Source organism: Polypterus senegalus, chromosome 11 (assembly GCF_016835505.1).
Source record: "Polypterus senegalus isolate Bchr_013 chromosome 11, ASM1683550v1, whole genome shotgun sequence".
NCBI lineage: Eukaryota > Metazoa > Chordata > Cladistia > Polypteriformes > Polypteridae > Polypterus > Polypterus senegalus.
In genome coordinates, this window is record NC_053164.1 from 82,664,571 (window position 1) to 82,683,299 (window position 18,729).

The 18,729-nt window shown below is 37.4% G+C and overlaps 1 protein-coding gene across 8 annotated transcripts in view; it reads right to left on the bottom strand.

Moving 5' to 3' along the window:
• The window catches only part of LOC120539266 (neurexin-2-like), a 2,018,463-nt gene that overhangs the window by 76,180 nt on the left and 1,923,554 nt on the right, over window positions 1–18,729 (bottom strand). For all 8 annotated transcript variants that reach the window (XM_039769182.1, XM_039769181.1, XM_039769180.1 and 5 more), the window contains one exon: window positions 879–1,201. In XM_039769182.1, the coding sequence (XP_039625116.1) occupies window positions 879–1,201 (323 nt within the window). The remainder of the gene's footprint in view (window positions 1–878; window positions 1,202–18,729) is intronic.

The following is an 18,729-nucleotide window of genomic DNA, read 5'->3' on the forward strand; positions in this document are numbered from 1 at the left end:
GACACATCTTTAATAATCTGTATATCATTGATCCCTTTTCACCTTCTGTATATAAACATTCTACTTTTTACATGTAACCTTGATTCCATTTCTGAATGTGCATTACTGTCTTCCTCCATGACCTCATCTGTGCAACGTTTCTCCAGCACTTTTTACATTTTGTAACACTGACCACATTTTACTCCCGTGTAACACATTTTTGATTTACATTCAGAAAAACGGCTTTCATTTATTTTGCTATAATGCTATTCTACCAGTCTCATTCTCCCTTACCCGAACAACACACAATGCCCAGCAAAACATCTCTTATCTGCCTACTTTTGCTACACTATTGTGCAAATCAGAAGTAAATATAGAGTTTATCACTCAGTTCAGTTGGCTTACAGATTTTCTTCTTTCTCATATACTGTAAAACACTGCTGCACTGTTCAAGAATATTTAAAATTGTGTTGTAACAAAAATGATTGACCAGTTCATGCCACCTTCTAGTGTAATGCTATTAGCATGTTTTCTACCAGACTAATTCTACTTATCATTTTCTAAGCTGCTCCTCACAAATTCACTTCCTCCTCCTCCTTCTCAACACGTACAGTATCTCCTCCTTCTGTTTAATGCAATTTTCTTATATCACAGCTGTAAGGAATTTCCTTTTCTCATTTTGTCACAAGCTTTATTTTTACTTTATTTTTTTTCATGTCTTTCCTCATACAAAACACTGAATTTAATTTACCAATGACTTAACAATAACAGACTTGCATTACCTTTCTGCACTTCCCATGTTTCCCCAGAGAGTAGTGTCCTTTTGACTCTTTTGTTACCAATTTCTAGAAGCACATTTCCATGATTTGGGAAAGGGAATCATCACCCTGCTGTCTCACCTGAGCAATGCTGTCTCTCATGGTGGGTGATCGCTGCCTCCTGGTGGTTGTTGTGGCCATTGTGGTAGTTGTCTCCATGATAGTAGTGGACATGTCTGCCAGAGGGGTTGTAGAGGTGGTTTCCGTGGTCAGGACAGAGTTTACCTCCCCCACAAGGCGCAAGTTGCCCTCAGCCCTTACGTTGGGGTCCCCCTCAGCAGCCAGCTTCAACACCTGCAGACCGTTGTAGTAAAGCCCTGAGATCTGACCCTGAAAGGGCCGTCCTCGGTCCCTACCGCCAATGATAATCGCTGCCTGGCTGTTAAAAATTGTCAGCTGCCGCCCTGGTGGGGAAAAGATTGAGAAGTTTTGTCAGCATATTTTTAAGAAGCACTTTTCATTCACATTAACATCTCAGAAAATGTTAACCCACACTGAAGCAAATTAACAAATGCAAACGTTACACCACATTCAAAGAGTTTTCAGTTTTAGCTTGGCAAAGAGTGTTGTTCCATTTAAAACAAACAACTGAAGGAATGAAATTAAGCCCATCCCCATGACAAGTCATTCGGAAACAATCAGCCGATTAGAAACCACTAACCAAGAGCAGCTGGCGCAGCCGCTCAGCACACGCTGTGTATGATAAGGGCGGTTATGATAAATGTATAGTAATATCATATAAAGATCTCCCTGGTGAAGCACGTCAAAAATAAAAATGCTAATCATGCTTGGACTATTCTATGGTGCTTTGTTAAACACTGTAAGGCAGGTTCATTACATGTTTCCTACATTTTTATCTTCTGATGACAGTTTTGCGCAATAAACCTGATAGCGTATTTAATTTTTTATATATATTTGACATGTTTAAGTAACTTTAAATAATGAATACATCTAACTACTTCCCAAAAAACAATCCTTACAATACTGCACATGCTGACGCGGCCATCTGACAGTTTGGAAGACATTGGCAGTTGACAACAATGCTACGAGAAGGACTGTGAAGATACCACTTTGGTTTGTTACATGGGACATGCAGCAGATTAGTGACATATCTCCCTCTTAAGAGTGCCTAGCAAGACAAAGTCAACTTGTAGGCCGCTTATTTTTTAGGATGAATAGTTGGCATTGAGGAAAGGGGTGACATTTGCTCAGATTATTAGTTCAGTTCAAACTCAGCCAGGCAGAAGTCTGGCCAATGTATCCTTTGTCAAAACAAAATCCGATCAGTGACATAAAGTCTTTTTAAAATTATTGTTATCTATTCACCGTGTTCTGTTGATGTTCTAAGAGTGCAATGGATATATGAGCAGCCACCGAATGCACTGTTTTGGCCTTTGAGTGCTGACGGAAAGGAAAATAATGCAAATAAATAAATTATTAAGAAAGAATTACACTGCAGATGAATAACAGTATGGGCACAGTTTATGAGTTTAATTAAATAAAATCTGGAGTTCCTTTCAAATCAGTTTTCTCCCTTTGTGACTTTTGTTGAGAAGGCAGCAGGGGCTGAACTTGAATCTCTTCACGCACAAAATTGTTGGCAGCATCACAGCAAGAAGAAACACTTTTTCTGTAGATCAACAATGATGGCTATTTAAATATTATACAGTGCAGCAGGGAGGAAGATAGAAATTACATTAACATGATGGGATGGGGGTGTGACTGTGATTCAGAAACCCATCATTCATTTTAAGCAAGCTGATGATTATTTTAATGGGCTTCAATGGAAGCCTCCTTAATGGAATTTAACATACTTTAAAAACAAAATGGAAGGTGTACAGAGGAAGAAATGTAATTTTAACTAAAAAAATTATTGGGTTGTGTAATTTGTTCGTATGAATGGAATGTGCTTAGTAATAGACTGGCACCCCGACTAAGTTTAACTTCAATACTGGTGGGATAATGTCCAGCTCCAAACGACCCTGAACTGGAATAACTGGATTCTATCAATAGATGAATATATAGCTAAATCTTGGTAGTTTTCTTTTAAACTATAGATATTTATTTTTGCACACTTTTTTTTTATTCTATACATATGAATGCAGCATTCATTAGAAATAAAGTTTAATTGAATAATAGTAGCTGTTCTCAACACCTGAATATCATCTGTGCAATTGCTGCATATGAGTACCACACTTTCTTAGAATGTGAAGCCTGCATCCTTTACACATTCCCATTTTCAGAGGAATAATTATGGAAGAAGCATAAGAAATATATGTCATGTGGATATTATTTCCATTTCTGTTATGGAATGGCACCTTGTTAAGGGCAGGTTTCTGCCTTGGAACCAGTGTGGCTGGGAAAGGCTTCATCCCTTCCATCTATGAATTGGGTTAAGGCTGTTAGACAATGTTATACTATATTATAAAAATATGTGCTGCATATTGGTTGGACGTACAAGTAAGAATTTCACTATACTTTGTCCACCTTGCAATAGCAGATGAATAATAATAATAATAATAGAAAAAGAGGAGGAAAGGCCAATGTGTGAAGCTCTTGACTCTGTAGTTTGGTTATGTTTACAGAGGGACTTCACAAATGGTGGTGCATTGCTTACAGTTGCTTTTCTCAAAATGCTAAGTGTTCTAGTTTGGATTTACACTAGGTCAAGTGTTTTATTTGAAAACCTGCCGTCTCCTAATTACTGATAATGATATTTTCCTATGGACCAAATACTGTGCAAACTGCCTTACAATACTTATTTGCAGACTTTCTGACTTTAGATATGCAGCGACAGATGAACTGGCACTTCAGTCGGGGTCAGAATTTCTGCCTAGACTAATGGAACCTTGGATATTCAAAATGGATACTCAAAGAAAGAGAACATGACTCATGTAATATAACAGGCCTAATAGTATTTAGGAAATGTCCTTGTAAAAGTCCAAGAACTATGATATCTTCTGAACAAGTCAGTTACGACCATACTGCCAAACTTTCTTTACAAGTATATAAGCTAGTATATTTACTAAACCTATTATAGTGTTTGTTAAAATATGAAGACAATCAAAATATTACTAAAAATTTGCTCTGTGACTGATACAGATCATTGCAGTGAAGAGCTGGGTAGGTAAAAAAACAACAGTCTGTTGAGTTGAAAGTAACGTTTTTGTAGCTCAGTAAGCGACTGTTACTTTTGTTTTGTGTAGAGTAATGATGCCACTGCAGCACATCTCTAACAGATTAAAATTAAATTAATTAGTAATCATAATGAATTCATTGTTATTCAGCACACCATGAAAAAAAAACCACTAAAATGTCATGCAAGATATGGAGAAGTGAAACCTAAGTAATTCTTGAGTGGAAAAAATTGGAGTACAAGAAAAGGTTGAAAAATTACTTTTTTGTGATGTGTATTTAAAGAATTATATAGAAACTGAAATACTTTTAGTAGGTTTTAGTTGGGTTAGCACTAGGAATAACAGAATATAACTGTCCCAATATTATATATGAGTAAATAGAACAATTCATTCTAGAGACAAAAGTCAGGAAGAAGAGCTGCTGAGAATCAAACATCTTTTGAAAGAAATGTTTGAAAGATGAAACCAATAACTTAGTTACCGATTGATTTATCCATTTTTAAAACCCCATGTTTTCATTACAGTCTCATAAAGAGCCAAGACCTAACCCAGCAGAGCTGGACAAAGAGCAGAGTAAGGTAAAGGCATCACCCATCACCCCAGTCTCCTGGAGCTGTAAGGCAGCAGTACTAAACTCCATGCCACACACTGTGTGTATGCATATATCTAAGACAGAACACTGGTGTGGCAGACAGCCGGGGTCCATGCCTGGTGGGGACACCCCTTCACTGTATATTCAGGGGGAGCAGCCCTGGATGGTGCAATACGTCCCCCTGGATGCTAGATGGCTTCCCCCCTGGGTTGAAGCGGTGCCTCGGTTTCCTGCAGGGCTCCATGGGAATTGGGTGCAGCCCTGTTGGGTCCCGCAGGCACTGCCAGGGGGTGCTGCAGCTGGGACTTCTGAGCCCGTGTGGGCAGCGTATTCGCCACACCCGTAAGTGCAGCCGGAACTCGGTGATCAACCACCTGGAGCACTTCCGGGTGGACTATAAAAGGGCCCAGCAACCACCACTCAATGGCCAGAGTCGAGAGGAGGAGGACTACACTTGGAGAAGGAGTGGTGGTGCAAAGGAGAAGGAGTGCTTGTGTGTATTTGTACTGGGGACTGTGTTGTGTCTGTGGGGATTACGGGGAAGACGTGCCTCACAGTTGAAGAAAAAAAAAATTTCTTTATTTTTATATGTGCCTCTGGTGTGAGTCTGTGTCGGGTCAGGCACCTATATAGCGCCTTTTTTACACTGGACTATACACCATCCAAAGCAATCTGGCTGTATTTCAGGATGTTGTAATGCCAATAAATGTGCTGGATTCATTAGGTACAAAAATCCATATTTTAGAGCCACACATCAAAAATTCAGAATATGAGTTGTTTTTATTGTGACTGTAGATCATTAAAATTAAAAGTGATTGTGCTATGTTTTGGAAGACATGGAGGCACAGAGGTTAGTGCTTCTGCCTCGTGGATTCAATGTTGTGGGTCTGAATCTCATGGCAAATCATTTTATATGTGGAATTTGCATGCTATTCCCATGTCTGGTTGGGTTTTCTTCTATATCCTCAGGTTTTCTTCTCATTTATAAAATAATGACAGGGATTTGTTCTTGCCTTGTGCCTAACGCTACTGGGATAGACTTGGATCCTGGAACATGGAATGTATATTAACTTTTCCAGGGTGATTTTGAAGATAAATAAATAAATAAATAAGAGTGAGTGAAGAATAAACAAATGATTTTTCCTATGACATAAAGAGTAATCTGTAATGAACAGATTAATGATTGATTTAAATAAAAGAAAAATCAAGGGGCCCTCACTATACTTGGATGCTCAGAGTTTCCTTTTCATAACTGTAACTTTCTACTGTACAGTGCTTCAAAAAACAACAAACTGCTTAAAATGGTATGAAAACAGAATTTTTGCTTTTCAAAGTAAACATCTTTTCCTTTTCTGTTTTCAAGCTCCATTTGTATTCTTCTGTGGAATTAAACCATCTATTTCAAAGCTTGTCAACAAACGCTGTGGCTACCCCTGGGGAGAAGTTTATAGAGCGTCCTCAGCGTGCTTTGAAGGACTGAAACGTGTTTAAACTGAAATTGTTTCTCCAGTTGTATGTTGATTTATCATATTGTTTACCATAACTGCCCTAACTTTATTGATGTATAATTGTGATAATTGGTGTCTGTCAGGGTACATTTTTAATGGAAAGGTAGCAAGACAGTGAAGTGGTCTGATCTACTTCCTCAAAGTTTATTGAACAAGGGTTCAAATACCCCCGAAATATGTATGGAGCTTACATGTTCTACCCATAACCATTGGGTTTCCTATGGGTACACTGCTTTCCAACCACAACCTAAACGCAAATGGTTTATTGATAAACAAATCTGTTTTGACAAAGATTGTCAGTAATTGTCAGGCCTCTGATTAAATGACACCAGTGGTGTAACTAGAGGCATGGCAGGTGGACCAGTTACATCAAAGCCTAGGAGGCTAGGGTGTCCACAGTGATTGTATAATCGTTATTTTGTTTGGCTTTATTCATAACATGCTTGTCTACTTGACTACAGAATAAAAAAGATTAATGATGTATTCATTCCCACAACTCTATAACGCTTAACAACTGACTTTTTATGTAGACAGATAGTTTATATGTTTGACATATCTCATTGAGGTTGGTCACTTTTCAATTGGATTTCATTTCATTTTACATTTTTTTGCACTACCACCATACCCAGTCAGATTTGTTCCTCACCCAAAGGTCCAACCAACAAGGTTTATTCTTGTATTATCCCCAGTGTTTTTCAGAGAAAGGCTTTGGCTCTTCATCATTATGTAACAATTAACATGAGGTCAGAAATATATATACATTTTTAATTTGTATTTATTATTGGACATTTAGCAATAATACTATAACAATGAGTTTGGGAGGGTGCAGGGTTCTGCCCTGCAATTGCCTTGGTTAATGTACCAAAAGCAGATTAATTGTTAGTGAATATTTAGATTATGTAGGTCACAGCTAGTGTTACTACTGGTCTGAATTCTGGAAAATGATGTGTTCCACTTGTGTTTGGATAGATTTTAAATAAAAAGTCTAGTCTTCTACCAGTGTTAGCATAACTGACCATACTAAAATGCTCCAATTCATGGGGTGAAAGCCTTTTTTTTAAACCTACAGCTATAGACACAAACAGCTTTCTATGGGCCTTAATGCGGAAATGCTCTGAAGGCCTGACAGTGGCTTGTAAATTATAATTCATATTTTGGTTTAAAAAGCTACCTAAACAGGTTGAATAACAGAATGTTTTCTTATCATATATTTACATAAGATATAAACATTTTTATTGTATTTAATTTTGCTCAGTAAAAACATAAAACATTAATGAAACTGATTTTTCTATGTGCGCAACATATTATTTTTTCATTGATGCATCACATAATTTTTTTGTGGAAATTAATTCAATTAAATATGCATATTTCTTAATCCGAGTTATCGTAAAAAAAAAAATCATCAGTGTTAAGTATAGTAACTTGAAAGGACGCTATATGGTTAGATAGCTGATATGACAAGAAATGAATGTAAATTCAAGTGTAAAAACTGCAGAAACAGATCATCGTTCACATGTTTAAAGAATGGGTTGTGTTGGGACTTTAAATGCTGATTAGGATGTAATATATTTTCATTTTCTTTATTTGGAATGCTGTATTCATTTTATATTTTTATTGGTTATGTTTTATGCACTGTAATGTGGTGTTTAAGCTAAATAAGAGCCAGCTCAGGATCAGCTTATCCCAGCAGCATAGTGTGCTAGCAGTAACCACCACTGGACAGGACCTCAGTTAATCGCAGGCCATGCTTATATACATTTGCATTCAGATGGGGCTAATTTATATGTGACATTTAAAATAAGAATTTAAAAGATGTGTGTGTTAGGTTAGTAATATTAATATTGCAGAATTTGAGTTAAGTATAGTAAAGTATATTGTCAGCTGTACAGATCGCAGTGAAATTCTTATTTGCATGGCTGACCAACATGCAGCATGTTATCTCTCTCCAATACTCTGAAAGTAGGAAATAGCTTTAAAAGAAAAACAAAATGTGTACTAATTGTGTTGCTGGGTATAAATGGCCACAGCAGGTTAACAGCATGTCGCTTGAAGATGTGCAGAAGAGAGTAACCAGTAGCATCACAGGACTTAAAAACAGGTTATTACACTTAGACTATATAATACACTAGTGACATCTGAGGTACTGTGGGTAGTTCTGGTCAAAAATGTGCAAAAAAGACATAGACGTTCTTGAAACTGTGCAGAGGAGAGCAAACAGGTGCATCCCAGGACTTAAGGACATGTCGTATTCCAACAGACATGAATTAAACCGGTTAGTCTTGAGAAGAGGAGACTGAATGGGGATCTAACCCAGGTCTTCATATTCCTCAAAGGCACTGATAAAGCAGATCCAGCTGAATTCTTTCAGCTTAATTGTAAATCACGTGCTCAAAGACACCAGTGGAAATGAAGGGGAAGTGCTTTTAAGACTGAAGCTAGGAAGCACTTTAATGTAAAAAAATTGTGGGATTCTGGAACAAACAACTGAGATACACAGTTGAAGCAGAAACCTTTAAGAAGTATGTGGATGAGATATTGGGACAGTCTAGCTGTTAGCTGAACAAACGAACCTGATGGAGTGAATGGCTTCCTCCTGTTTGTGAAATTTCATATGTCATTATGTTCATAATTTTCTTATGCTACTCTCTGAGATCAGTTCTGTTTTACTGTTTTAAATGCGGTAGATGTTGTATGGTTTACTAATTTATTTGTAACTTGTAATTCTGATTGCAATTTGTTTGTAATTAAATTAGAGTTATAGATATTTGTAGTTGGTCTGTGTTTGCAAACAGTGCTACACAAAACAATAAGCTGAATTTTCTAACTTCCAGATCAACCTTGCACAGACTGAAACATATCCTAACAGGATATATATCTGTCATCTGTAATGCTGATATTCCAACAGAAAGTCGGACTGCAATATAATGCACATGTGGTATGATTATTATTCCAAAAAGGAAGATACATAACATTGTAAGACGGCATTTGTACCTCCATGATTGTTCCTTTCATTGCTAATTTTTCACACTGAGTATATTCAGGTCTTCAACTAAAATGTAATAGTAAACAATGGGAACCTGAGTGAACATATAACCCAATGAGAAAGGTTATCAAAGACAAATCTGTAAATCTGTGTGAACAGGCAGTTGCCCCATTGCACTTGATAACTGTGTGTTTCACCTTTAGCTACAATGGCTGCTGGCTAATTTCAATTTCAAAGGCGGAGTGGTGGCTCTGAGGCTAGGGATCTGCACTGGCAATCGGAAGGTTGCCAGTTCAAATGCCAAAAATGGACTCTGCTCTGTTGGGCCCTTAACCTGCAATTGCTGAGCGCTTTGAGTAGTGAGAAAAGCGCTATATAAATGCAAAGAATTATTAATTTCAGTCTGCCACATTGCTGTGGAGGAATGTTTGCTCACACTTCTTTGCATAACTGCTTTAATGCTGAAGCACTATTAGGTTCTCAAGAATTAACTGTTTGTTTTAGGTCTTGCCTGAGTATCCTCACTGGGTTTTGGTTTAGAATTTGACATAGGCAGAGCAAAGCTGTATTTGTTCTTGTTTGCAACCATTGTGATGTGAACGTGTTTTGACATTTTGAAACAGTGGTTTTGTTCATGACCAACCCAAGCTTTAACTTTAGCTTCTACTTATGGACTGATGACGAGATATTTTCCTTAAGAATTTTATGATACAGAGCAGAACCCATGGTTTCTTCAGTTATGATCTTTTCTCAGGTTCTGAGGTAGCAAAACATCCCCAACACTAGCACACTATATCCTTGACTATCTGTATGGTGGAATACTGTGTTTGATTTACACCGTACATAATAGAAATTTCGGGGAGCACGGTGGCACAGTGGAAGACCCGGGTTCGCTTCCAGGGTCCTCCCTGCATGGAGTTTGCACGTTCTCCCCGTGTCTGCGTGGGTTTCCTCCGGGAGCTCCGTTTTCCTTCCACAGACATGCACATTTGGTGCATTGGCGATTCTAAATTGTCCCTAGTGTGTGGGTGTGTGTGCACGCCGTGTGGTGGTCTGGCGCCCTGCCCGGGGTTTGTTTCCTGCCTTGTGCCCTGTGTTGGCTGGGATTGGCTCCAGCAGACCCCCGTGACCCCGTAGTTAGGATATAGCGGTTTGGATAATAGAAATTTCATTAGGAAAGTTCTTCTAATCTGTCCTTAGAACTTTTTCCCAAAAGTCTCTGTGATCATTTAGGTACTTGCTGGCATATTAAAGACAAATATTTATTTTCTTGGTTAGCAGTAGTTTCTGCCTTGGTACTCTCCAATGAAGTCCGTTTTTGTCAAATGTCTTTCTGATTATGAAGTCATAAACACTATGCTTTAGTGAAGCAAAATAAGCAAGGCTCTTTTAAGTTGATTTTGCACTGTACCCTTTGAGTAATTTTGGCAGGTTGCCCACTGCTGGCAAAGCCCAGGACTGTTCGGAGTGTTTTACATTTGGAGATTTACTGTAGTTTGGTGGAGTTCCAGGGTCTTAGTAACTACTTTGTAACCCTTTCCAGACTTATAGATGTCAACACTTTTTATATGATCTCTTCAGTGATTTGATTGGGGCATTACATGCTTGTTGAATCTTTGTGGTGGCAACTTGACTGTGATGGCAAGGGTCAAAGTAAGTGAGGTAGATATTGAGCAGAGATGACTGTTGGCTGTGTTCAATCAGCGCACACTAAGTATTCCTTTAACTAGGCTGATTTAACTCAGGGAGATTTATTTTTCACAGGGTGCCTTTTGGTATTGGACACCTTTACTCATCAGATAAATTACATGTGTGAAACAGTGTGAAACACAGTTGCCCATTATCTAATTGCTAGGAAACTTTCAAGTATTCAGTGTCAAACAATTTGCAGTAATAAAAGAAATTGGAAAAGGGATAAATACCTTTTCACAGTTTTATATATGATAGTATAAAATACAGCTTAGTTGAAATCTACCTGCTAGATACAGGGTTTATCTGAATCCCTCTATTCCAAGAAGAGTATAGATCTGAAGCCTCTGAAGAAGAAGAAGAGGTTTTGAAAATTGAAACTAAAAATAAAGTTTCCACCTTACTTTTGTTTAATTTTTGGGGTGAGCTTGAATGAATGTGCTGTACGCCCTCTGATCCCCATTTGAAAAAGGAACAATAAAAGCAATGTGAGCCAAACTAAGCGAATGCAAACACTGGTGTATTTTCTGACTTTGTCCTGGTGGGTTTCAATATGTGTTTGAATGCCGGTATCAAAGACAGTGTTATATTTTTTCCATTGTTTTTTTTTTTCTCTCCTGTGGCTTGGCTACAAAATGCCCCACTGTGGATTTCAACATAATGTAACATGAAATTTCTCCTTGTGTTATTTAAATTATTTCTCCAATTTAACGCCCATTATTCTGAAAAAATAAGTAGCACTTAGCTCTTACCAAAGTGCAATTTAAGCATAAGAGAATTTCCAGTCCACTATGAAATAATTGAGCAGTTTGGTTTGCATCTATAAAACATGTTTCGAGAATTTCATGAAAACACCTTAGGTCTGATGGTTTCGGTGTTGCTACAAAATTAATGGAAAACCATAGCATCCATCACGTCTGATAAGCAAGCTATTTGCAGAAGTTTGAAGATTTTATGGCAGCATCAACAAAAATATTCCTTTTTCTTTTTCTTGCTAATAGCCGAGTAATAAATATGTCTTCACATCTTTTCAAGTGAACTACAATTCACTGACTATGCGGCAATTAAGTTGCAGCCAGAACATCTGTGGAAGAGACAGATAAACAAGCGAAAAAAAACACACTTTTCTAATGAAAAAGGTTAGATACCGTTTCCTGCTTTGAGCCACAGTCCTTTCTACTCAAATCATTTTTTTTCCTTCCTTCCTTCCTTTCTATCTTCCTTACTTTGTATTGATTTATTTCTATTTTGCTTTCTTTTGAAAAGAAGGAGTAAAGAAGGCTGCAAGAGAAAAAGAGCCTTTTATGTTTTTTTTTTCTCTTTCTTCAGTATGCATTTACATTTTACAAGGTACAAAAAGTGATAGTGTTCTTAATTTCTTTCAGTAAAGCGTAAAGCTTTAATGGAATTTATTTCCGTATTATTTATGTCAGTTAGAACACTGTTGTCAAGTTCCTTTACTAAAACTAATTTTAATTATTACTTTCTCATACACAAAATTTGAGAAATTTTAGTCAGATTTCTTAAACATATTTGTTAAATGAAGATTGCTGTGAAATTAATATAACAACTTGAAAGGCTGTTGTAGTTTGACAGCTAATGTGGCTCGAAAATAATGAATGTAAGTCAGTCAGTCATCATCCAACCCACCATATCCTAACACAGGGTCACGGGAGTCTACTGGAGCAAATCCCAGCCAGCACAGGGTGCAAAGCAGGGACAAATCCCTGGGCAGGGTGCCAGCCCAGCACACAGGGCACACACACACACCAAGCACACACTAGTCACAATTTAGGATCGCCATTGCACCTAACGTGCATGTCTTTGGACTGTGGGAGGAAACCAGAGCACCCGGAGGAAATCCACGTAGACACTGGGAGAACATGCAAACTCCACACAGGGAGGACCCAGGAAGCAAACCCAGGTCTTCTTACTGTGAGGCAGCAGCTCAGTGTAAGTTAAAGGCAAAAAGTGGCTGGAATGGATGCTCACTACATGTGTTTAAAATACGTTGTTTGTTCCTTCAGAATGGTTTGATAATCTTTTCATCACAAAAGTTCAAAAAAGACAAACTTACTTTGCTGGATATGACTGTGGTGTTACCCATACAGTATTTCATTGTCTGATTTATCATTGGCTGGAAGTGGGGCTACAATATGGTGGAGTAGTTTGTGCTACTGCCTCACAGTTCTAAAAGTCAGGATTTGAATCCTGGCTTGGACTGCATCTTTATGGCACTTGCCTATGACCTTTTTGTTAACTTTGCCGTTTTGTTCCCTATCCCAAATACTTGGAGGTTAGTTTGATAGGTGATCCGTCTGATCAAGTGTAGGCCTGTGTGTCCTTTGATGTCCTGGTGTACTTTCATGGGTCAACTCTTGTCTTGGATAGACTCTGCGTGAAGTGGAATAAAGCACTGGTGGTACTCCCTGTTGTTTTAGTTAATGAGTATTGAAACAATTTCCGATAGCGTGTTGGGGGTTCCCCATTCTGTGCTGATATACAGAAACTGTTGCGAACTGCGAGGTATTGGGGCTTTTGGTGGTGAATGCTCATTGAAATTACAGATTGTTGTTCCAAGTACAGTTTGGCTTGAGGGTTAAATGCCAGTAGTGTCCATTCTCATGCAATAAGCGCTGGTGTTCATAAAGGCAGAATGGAGATGTGCCAGTACAGAGTACCAGTGAGTTCTGCTCCATATCAAGCAATGGATAGGCTCCAGCTGCATGTGACCCTAAAACTGGATTGAGTTGGTTCATTAAATAAACGGATGAAGATGTGTAAGTATAGGTTATATGTTTTCTTTTTAATGTTTATAGGCAATATACAGTAGCTTATAGCTGGTCTAGAACTGCAGATAATGAGCCACCTTGACGTTTTCTAGTAACAAACCTTTGCTAGAATTGTTTGACAATAGTGCTTATATCCATCTATTATTGCTTTTTAACACCCTTCGGTGCTTGTGTTCTATAAAATAACATTGCTTTAGAAAAATGGCTACTCTAAAGTGACATCTGAGATTTGGATTATATCAAGAAAAATATTATTGAATTCTGCTAGTGGATTTAAATCAAGAATAGTTTCAGATAACTTTGAAAGTGTAATCTTTTGACAGCAGAATTATTAATGGTCTTTCATGTAAGCTAAACTGTATGGATCTCAACAAGGAAAATTATTTTTTGGGATTGAACAGAGTATTTTACTGTGTTCTTTTAATGCACTTAAAAACATTTATTTGCACATTCTGTGCGCCTATGGAACATCTGCAAAGCTATAAGAAAAATCTTCAATGACAAGCCATGCATCGTGTCAGCTTTCTGAGATTTAACGGCCCCCAGTGTGCTTTGTACCTTATTACTTGGTAATTAGTTCCATTGCTTTTTTGAATCACAGAATTGGCTTTCTTGTGCCTATATAAAATGTAATTTTAACAGCTTTCCAATGTGACACTCTTCTTTTTTGAAGAGCTTATTATAAATGCTTCCAACAGGTTTCCCCTTAGTCTCTGCTTTTGCAACTGAAATAATTAAACTTGTACAGCCTATCCCAATTCTTTATACTCTTTAAACTTAGAATATGTTTTGAAGCTCTCCTTTTTGAACTTGTCTGAAGCTTAAGGTCCTTCTTAGTGTATGAAGACTAAAACAGTATGCAGTATTCATAACCTCTCTTGTCTTATACTTCTAACACTTTGGTTTTATTTCTTTTACTTTAAACGATATCTTCCTGAACAGCATACACTTACTAGAGCTGCCTTTTCAATATTGTCTATTATTAGTTATTTGTCTAAAATAAAACAGAGTCATTCCTTGTTACTTGCTATTATTAAGCATTCTCCTTTAATTTTTTTTTTCTTGGCATCTTTCTGTTCTGCTTGATGCCTGGGCAATCTTGACCAAACTACTATTCCAGGCCAGACTGGCATCAACTGTGACAGACTCGACATCAGCCTACTGTACAATTATACCACAGTGGCGGACACTAACACTTGCCATGCAAAAGGATGGCTGTTGGGCGGATGGGACTGAGTAGTAAATAGATCTAGGATAGCCAGGCTTTAATTTATAGGGCTTATTCTAAAGACCATGGACAGGGTGTTTCACATCATCCAGAAATGCTCTTCACTAAAGTTATTCCATTTCCTACAATATCTACTTCTGTTGATTTTTGATATATTCCAGAATTTTACTTCATCTACTAAACTTCAAGAGTAATAAATGCAAATCATGTAATTTTTTAATGAATGTATTATTTACCTGGATATTTGTGTTCAAATATGTAAATAGTTTTCTATCATTCTCTTACTCTTTGTAAATATAAGCATTCTAAACCTGTCAATACTATATATGAATAAACTAAAAATTGAATTTGGAGAATGATTAGTCCTGTATGATACTGTATTACATTAGTAGAGTATCTTTACATTAATCCGTGGCTCTTTTGAGAACTAAGCCTTTCTACACTTTTTTCCAAAAATGTATTTTTATTTTTTTAAATTTTCTGTCATATCTTTAAATGGTATGCTATTGACTGCAAAGAAAGCAAAGTAGGAAAATGTATCACATGTACATTTTTTTTTTTTTCTGAGAATGTATTTGCTCATTTAAAATGTATGTGTCAATAAATAACGTGCAGCTTTGCTATTTATTTTAGTTTTGATTGAACTGGATCTGATAATGCTTCACAATGAGAGGGACTGTTAATCATAGCAGTGTGTCACACTTATGAGCCACTGGGCAAATGGTACTTATTTTATTTATGATCTTGGCCACCCATTATCAAAAGGGCTGCAACAAGCATTAATGTGTACAGTAGTCCACCAATTTAAAAAGACATGTGAAGGACTAACTGTACTTTCACTGGTAATTTGGGTTTATTCCTACAAATCCATGCACTGAATGACATTGATAGGAATGACTTTTTGAGGGTTGTTTCACACAGAAGCAATATCTATAGTATGTATTATTTTTTCTGACCTCTGTACTCCAGGCTGTGTTAAAGGACATGGGCTGCTAGTGGTAAAATAACAAATAAGCTGAGTAATCACAGCAGAAATGAAGAGTGTCTCTTTCGTCTCTCTGGGTTATTAGGGCAAATGTCTGTCACAACAGCAATGCTCTTTTCCCACAAAGAAGACTTTCTGGATTTGGATTTGTCAAGTATATCAGTGCACTACTGACACTGATTGAGAAGAAGTTGCCCTGAGCTATTAGGCATAATGCTTTATTCATTTACTTAGGCTTTCCTATTTCTTGCTTTCCTTCACCAAATTGGATAATAAAGTAGTCCCAATTTCTTCCCCCTTAATTTGCAGCACACCTAAACCAGCATTGTTGTGCATCTTGTTGCAGTGTTAAAATGAAAAGAGTAAGAGCAAGAGAAAAAAATGTCAGTCCTTACTCTGCAAAAGGAATAAGAGTTATTAGTGTTTCTTTAAATTACCTCAGAATTTGGAAAGAATATATAAGAAAATAAGAAAAAACCCTTCCAAAGTGTCCCAAGATATTTTTAAAAACCTTGATAAATCCACAGGCACAGCCTGTCACTAGAATGCCAGGGTACCATAAATATATTGAGGCATGTTTCATATGTTTATGCTTATTTAGTAACTAATAATAATTCAAAGTATATAACACATAGTTAAGGATGGGCGGTATGGTGGCGCAGTGGGTAGCGCTGCTGCCTTGCAGTTAGGAGACCTGGGTTTGCTTCCCGGGTCTTCCCTGTGTGGAGTTTGCATGTTCTCCCCGCGTGGGTTTCCTCCCACAGTCCTAAGAAATGCAAGTTAGGTGCACTGGCGATTCTAAATTGTCCCTACTGTGGGTGTGTGTGCCCTGTGGTGGGCTGGCACCCTGCCTCGGGTTTGATTCCTGCCTTGCACCCTGTGTTGGCTGGGATTGGCTCCAGCAGACCCCCATGACCCTGTGGTTAGGATTTAGCAGGTTGGATAATGGATGGGTGGATAGTTAAGGACAGTTATGAGATTAACTGATTTATTGTACAGCAAGCCTATACTATTAAATCTTGTGAAACATCATAATGGCACAATCAGATGCATTGGCTTTTCCTGTGCGCAATGAAACATATTGCCAGCTGAGAAAAAACACACTGTCTGTTTCAGTGGGGAAAGTAGAATTACAGCTTTTGAGTCCTAGAAGGACTGAAGAAAGGATTTTCAGTGTATGTAACATTCATTGATGTCTCACAGCACTTTACACTTACTGCAATATTAGCCTTGCTGACATGAAGCTTACTGATTTTCATTTTGGATTTTACTTCAATAAGGGAGGAATGAAATGTATATAAGGATACCATGTCTAGTACTTACGATCATGTACTGTATAAGAAGCATCCTGAGGCATCTGCTATTCATACAGAGTGCAAACAAGCTTTTGGTCTTACATCTCATTCTAAAAATTACCTCCCTTTCCACTCAAAACAAACATCTTTACCAGAACTGTGGCGGCTGTGTTAATGTGGGTGGAAATGACAACTGAATAGCTAAAAGGGTTTCCCACAAAAGGTATGATATAATATGTACAATGAACATTTCATATTTTACACCTAAATATAGACAGTAGGCAAAATGAATACCTCCTTTCTCATTACTTTCTTTTTTTCATTTCAGCCTTGCTAAGAAATAACCCAGTGGGCGACCTGCTGGCAACAGTGGACTGCTGGCTAGATAACATACATACATAATATAATACAGTGTATTGGTGAGATTAAACTGTGCCATAAAACCAGGTCTTGTTCTCTTTGATTTTAATTCCACTTTGCCGGATAATTAAAACCTAAAGTTATTCACATTACATAGAGCTTGAGTAGTCCAAGTCATGGAATGACATTCTAACAACACAGGCTTAAGTAAAGAATGAGAATCTGGAGGAATCAAATCACATATTCTGTACTGTAAACACATAATGTAATAAATTCAGATATTGATTTTTTTTAATTAAAATGTTGATTATATCTTTTCGTTTTCTATAATAATGTAATATGCATCTACCATTTTTTATACACAGGGATAGTTCTTCTTTACCCTTGAACAAACTTACTAAATGTTGTTTTTATCTTAACTGATTACATTGGCTGGCCTGAAAATCAGGATGAACTCTCAACATATAAAAATCAGCAATAATCTGTAAAAGAAACTATTACTTTTTTGAGATACTTGTTTCAAGTTTTAGCCTAACAGAGTGGTGCTGGAATATGGTAGAAAGTTCAGGTGAACATCCGAAGAAGCATGTAAAATGCGTAAGGCAGCACTGTTAACAATCACTCTGTAACGCTTTTAAACAGTAGCAGGTTTTTTGAAGAAGCATGAACTGTTTCCACCTTCACAGAAATAAGTAGTTGCTTAGTAGATACTGACCTTTTGTACAAAATGTTAGCTGGCAGGCTTGTGAGAAGTAGGAAACTTTAGGTTATGTAATAAGTCATATTAACTGTTTAGCATTTATCAGCATAATTGTTAACCCATAACTTTTTGTTCTAGATTTAAACCGCTTTTCCAGCCTGTCCTATTAGTTGGATTATACAGAGACACGTAACAATCCCACAATGGAAAGGACTGCTGCGGTTCAAGCAGAAAATGAGAAAGCGGTATATTTTTTGTCTAAGTGTGCCTCAGCACGTACTATAAGGTCTTGTTTAAATGTTAGGAATGCACATAGTTTTTACGTGTGCACTACATGATATGGGCTTCAGTTTCAAGTATATTTCAGCTAATGCATTTATTTTACACTAAGCTGTAAAACATCAGTTGGGTATAAGAGAATACCATCTCTCTCTGTTATACCATGTACTGTGTATATAATTAAACACTTTAGGGAGGGTGACGTGGTGACTCACTGGTTAGAAATGGTGCCTCACAGCTCCGGGAGACTGGGTATGAAATTGGTCACTTTCTGTCCGGAGCTTGTGCATTCTCCCTGTGTCTGTGGGGGTTTTCCTTCAAATAGTCCTGTTTTTTTCTCCTACTTCCCTGAAAAAATCAATTGTTGATTACAAATTGGCTCTA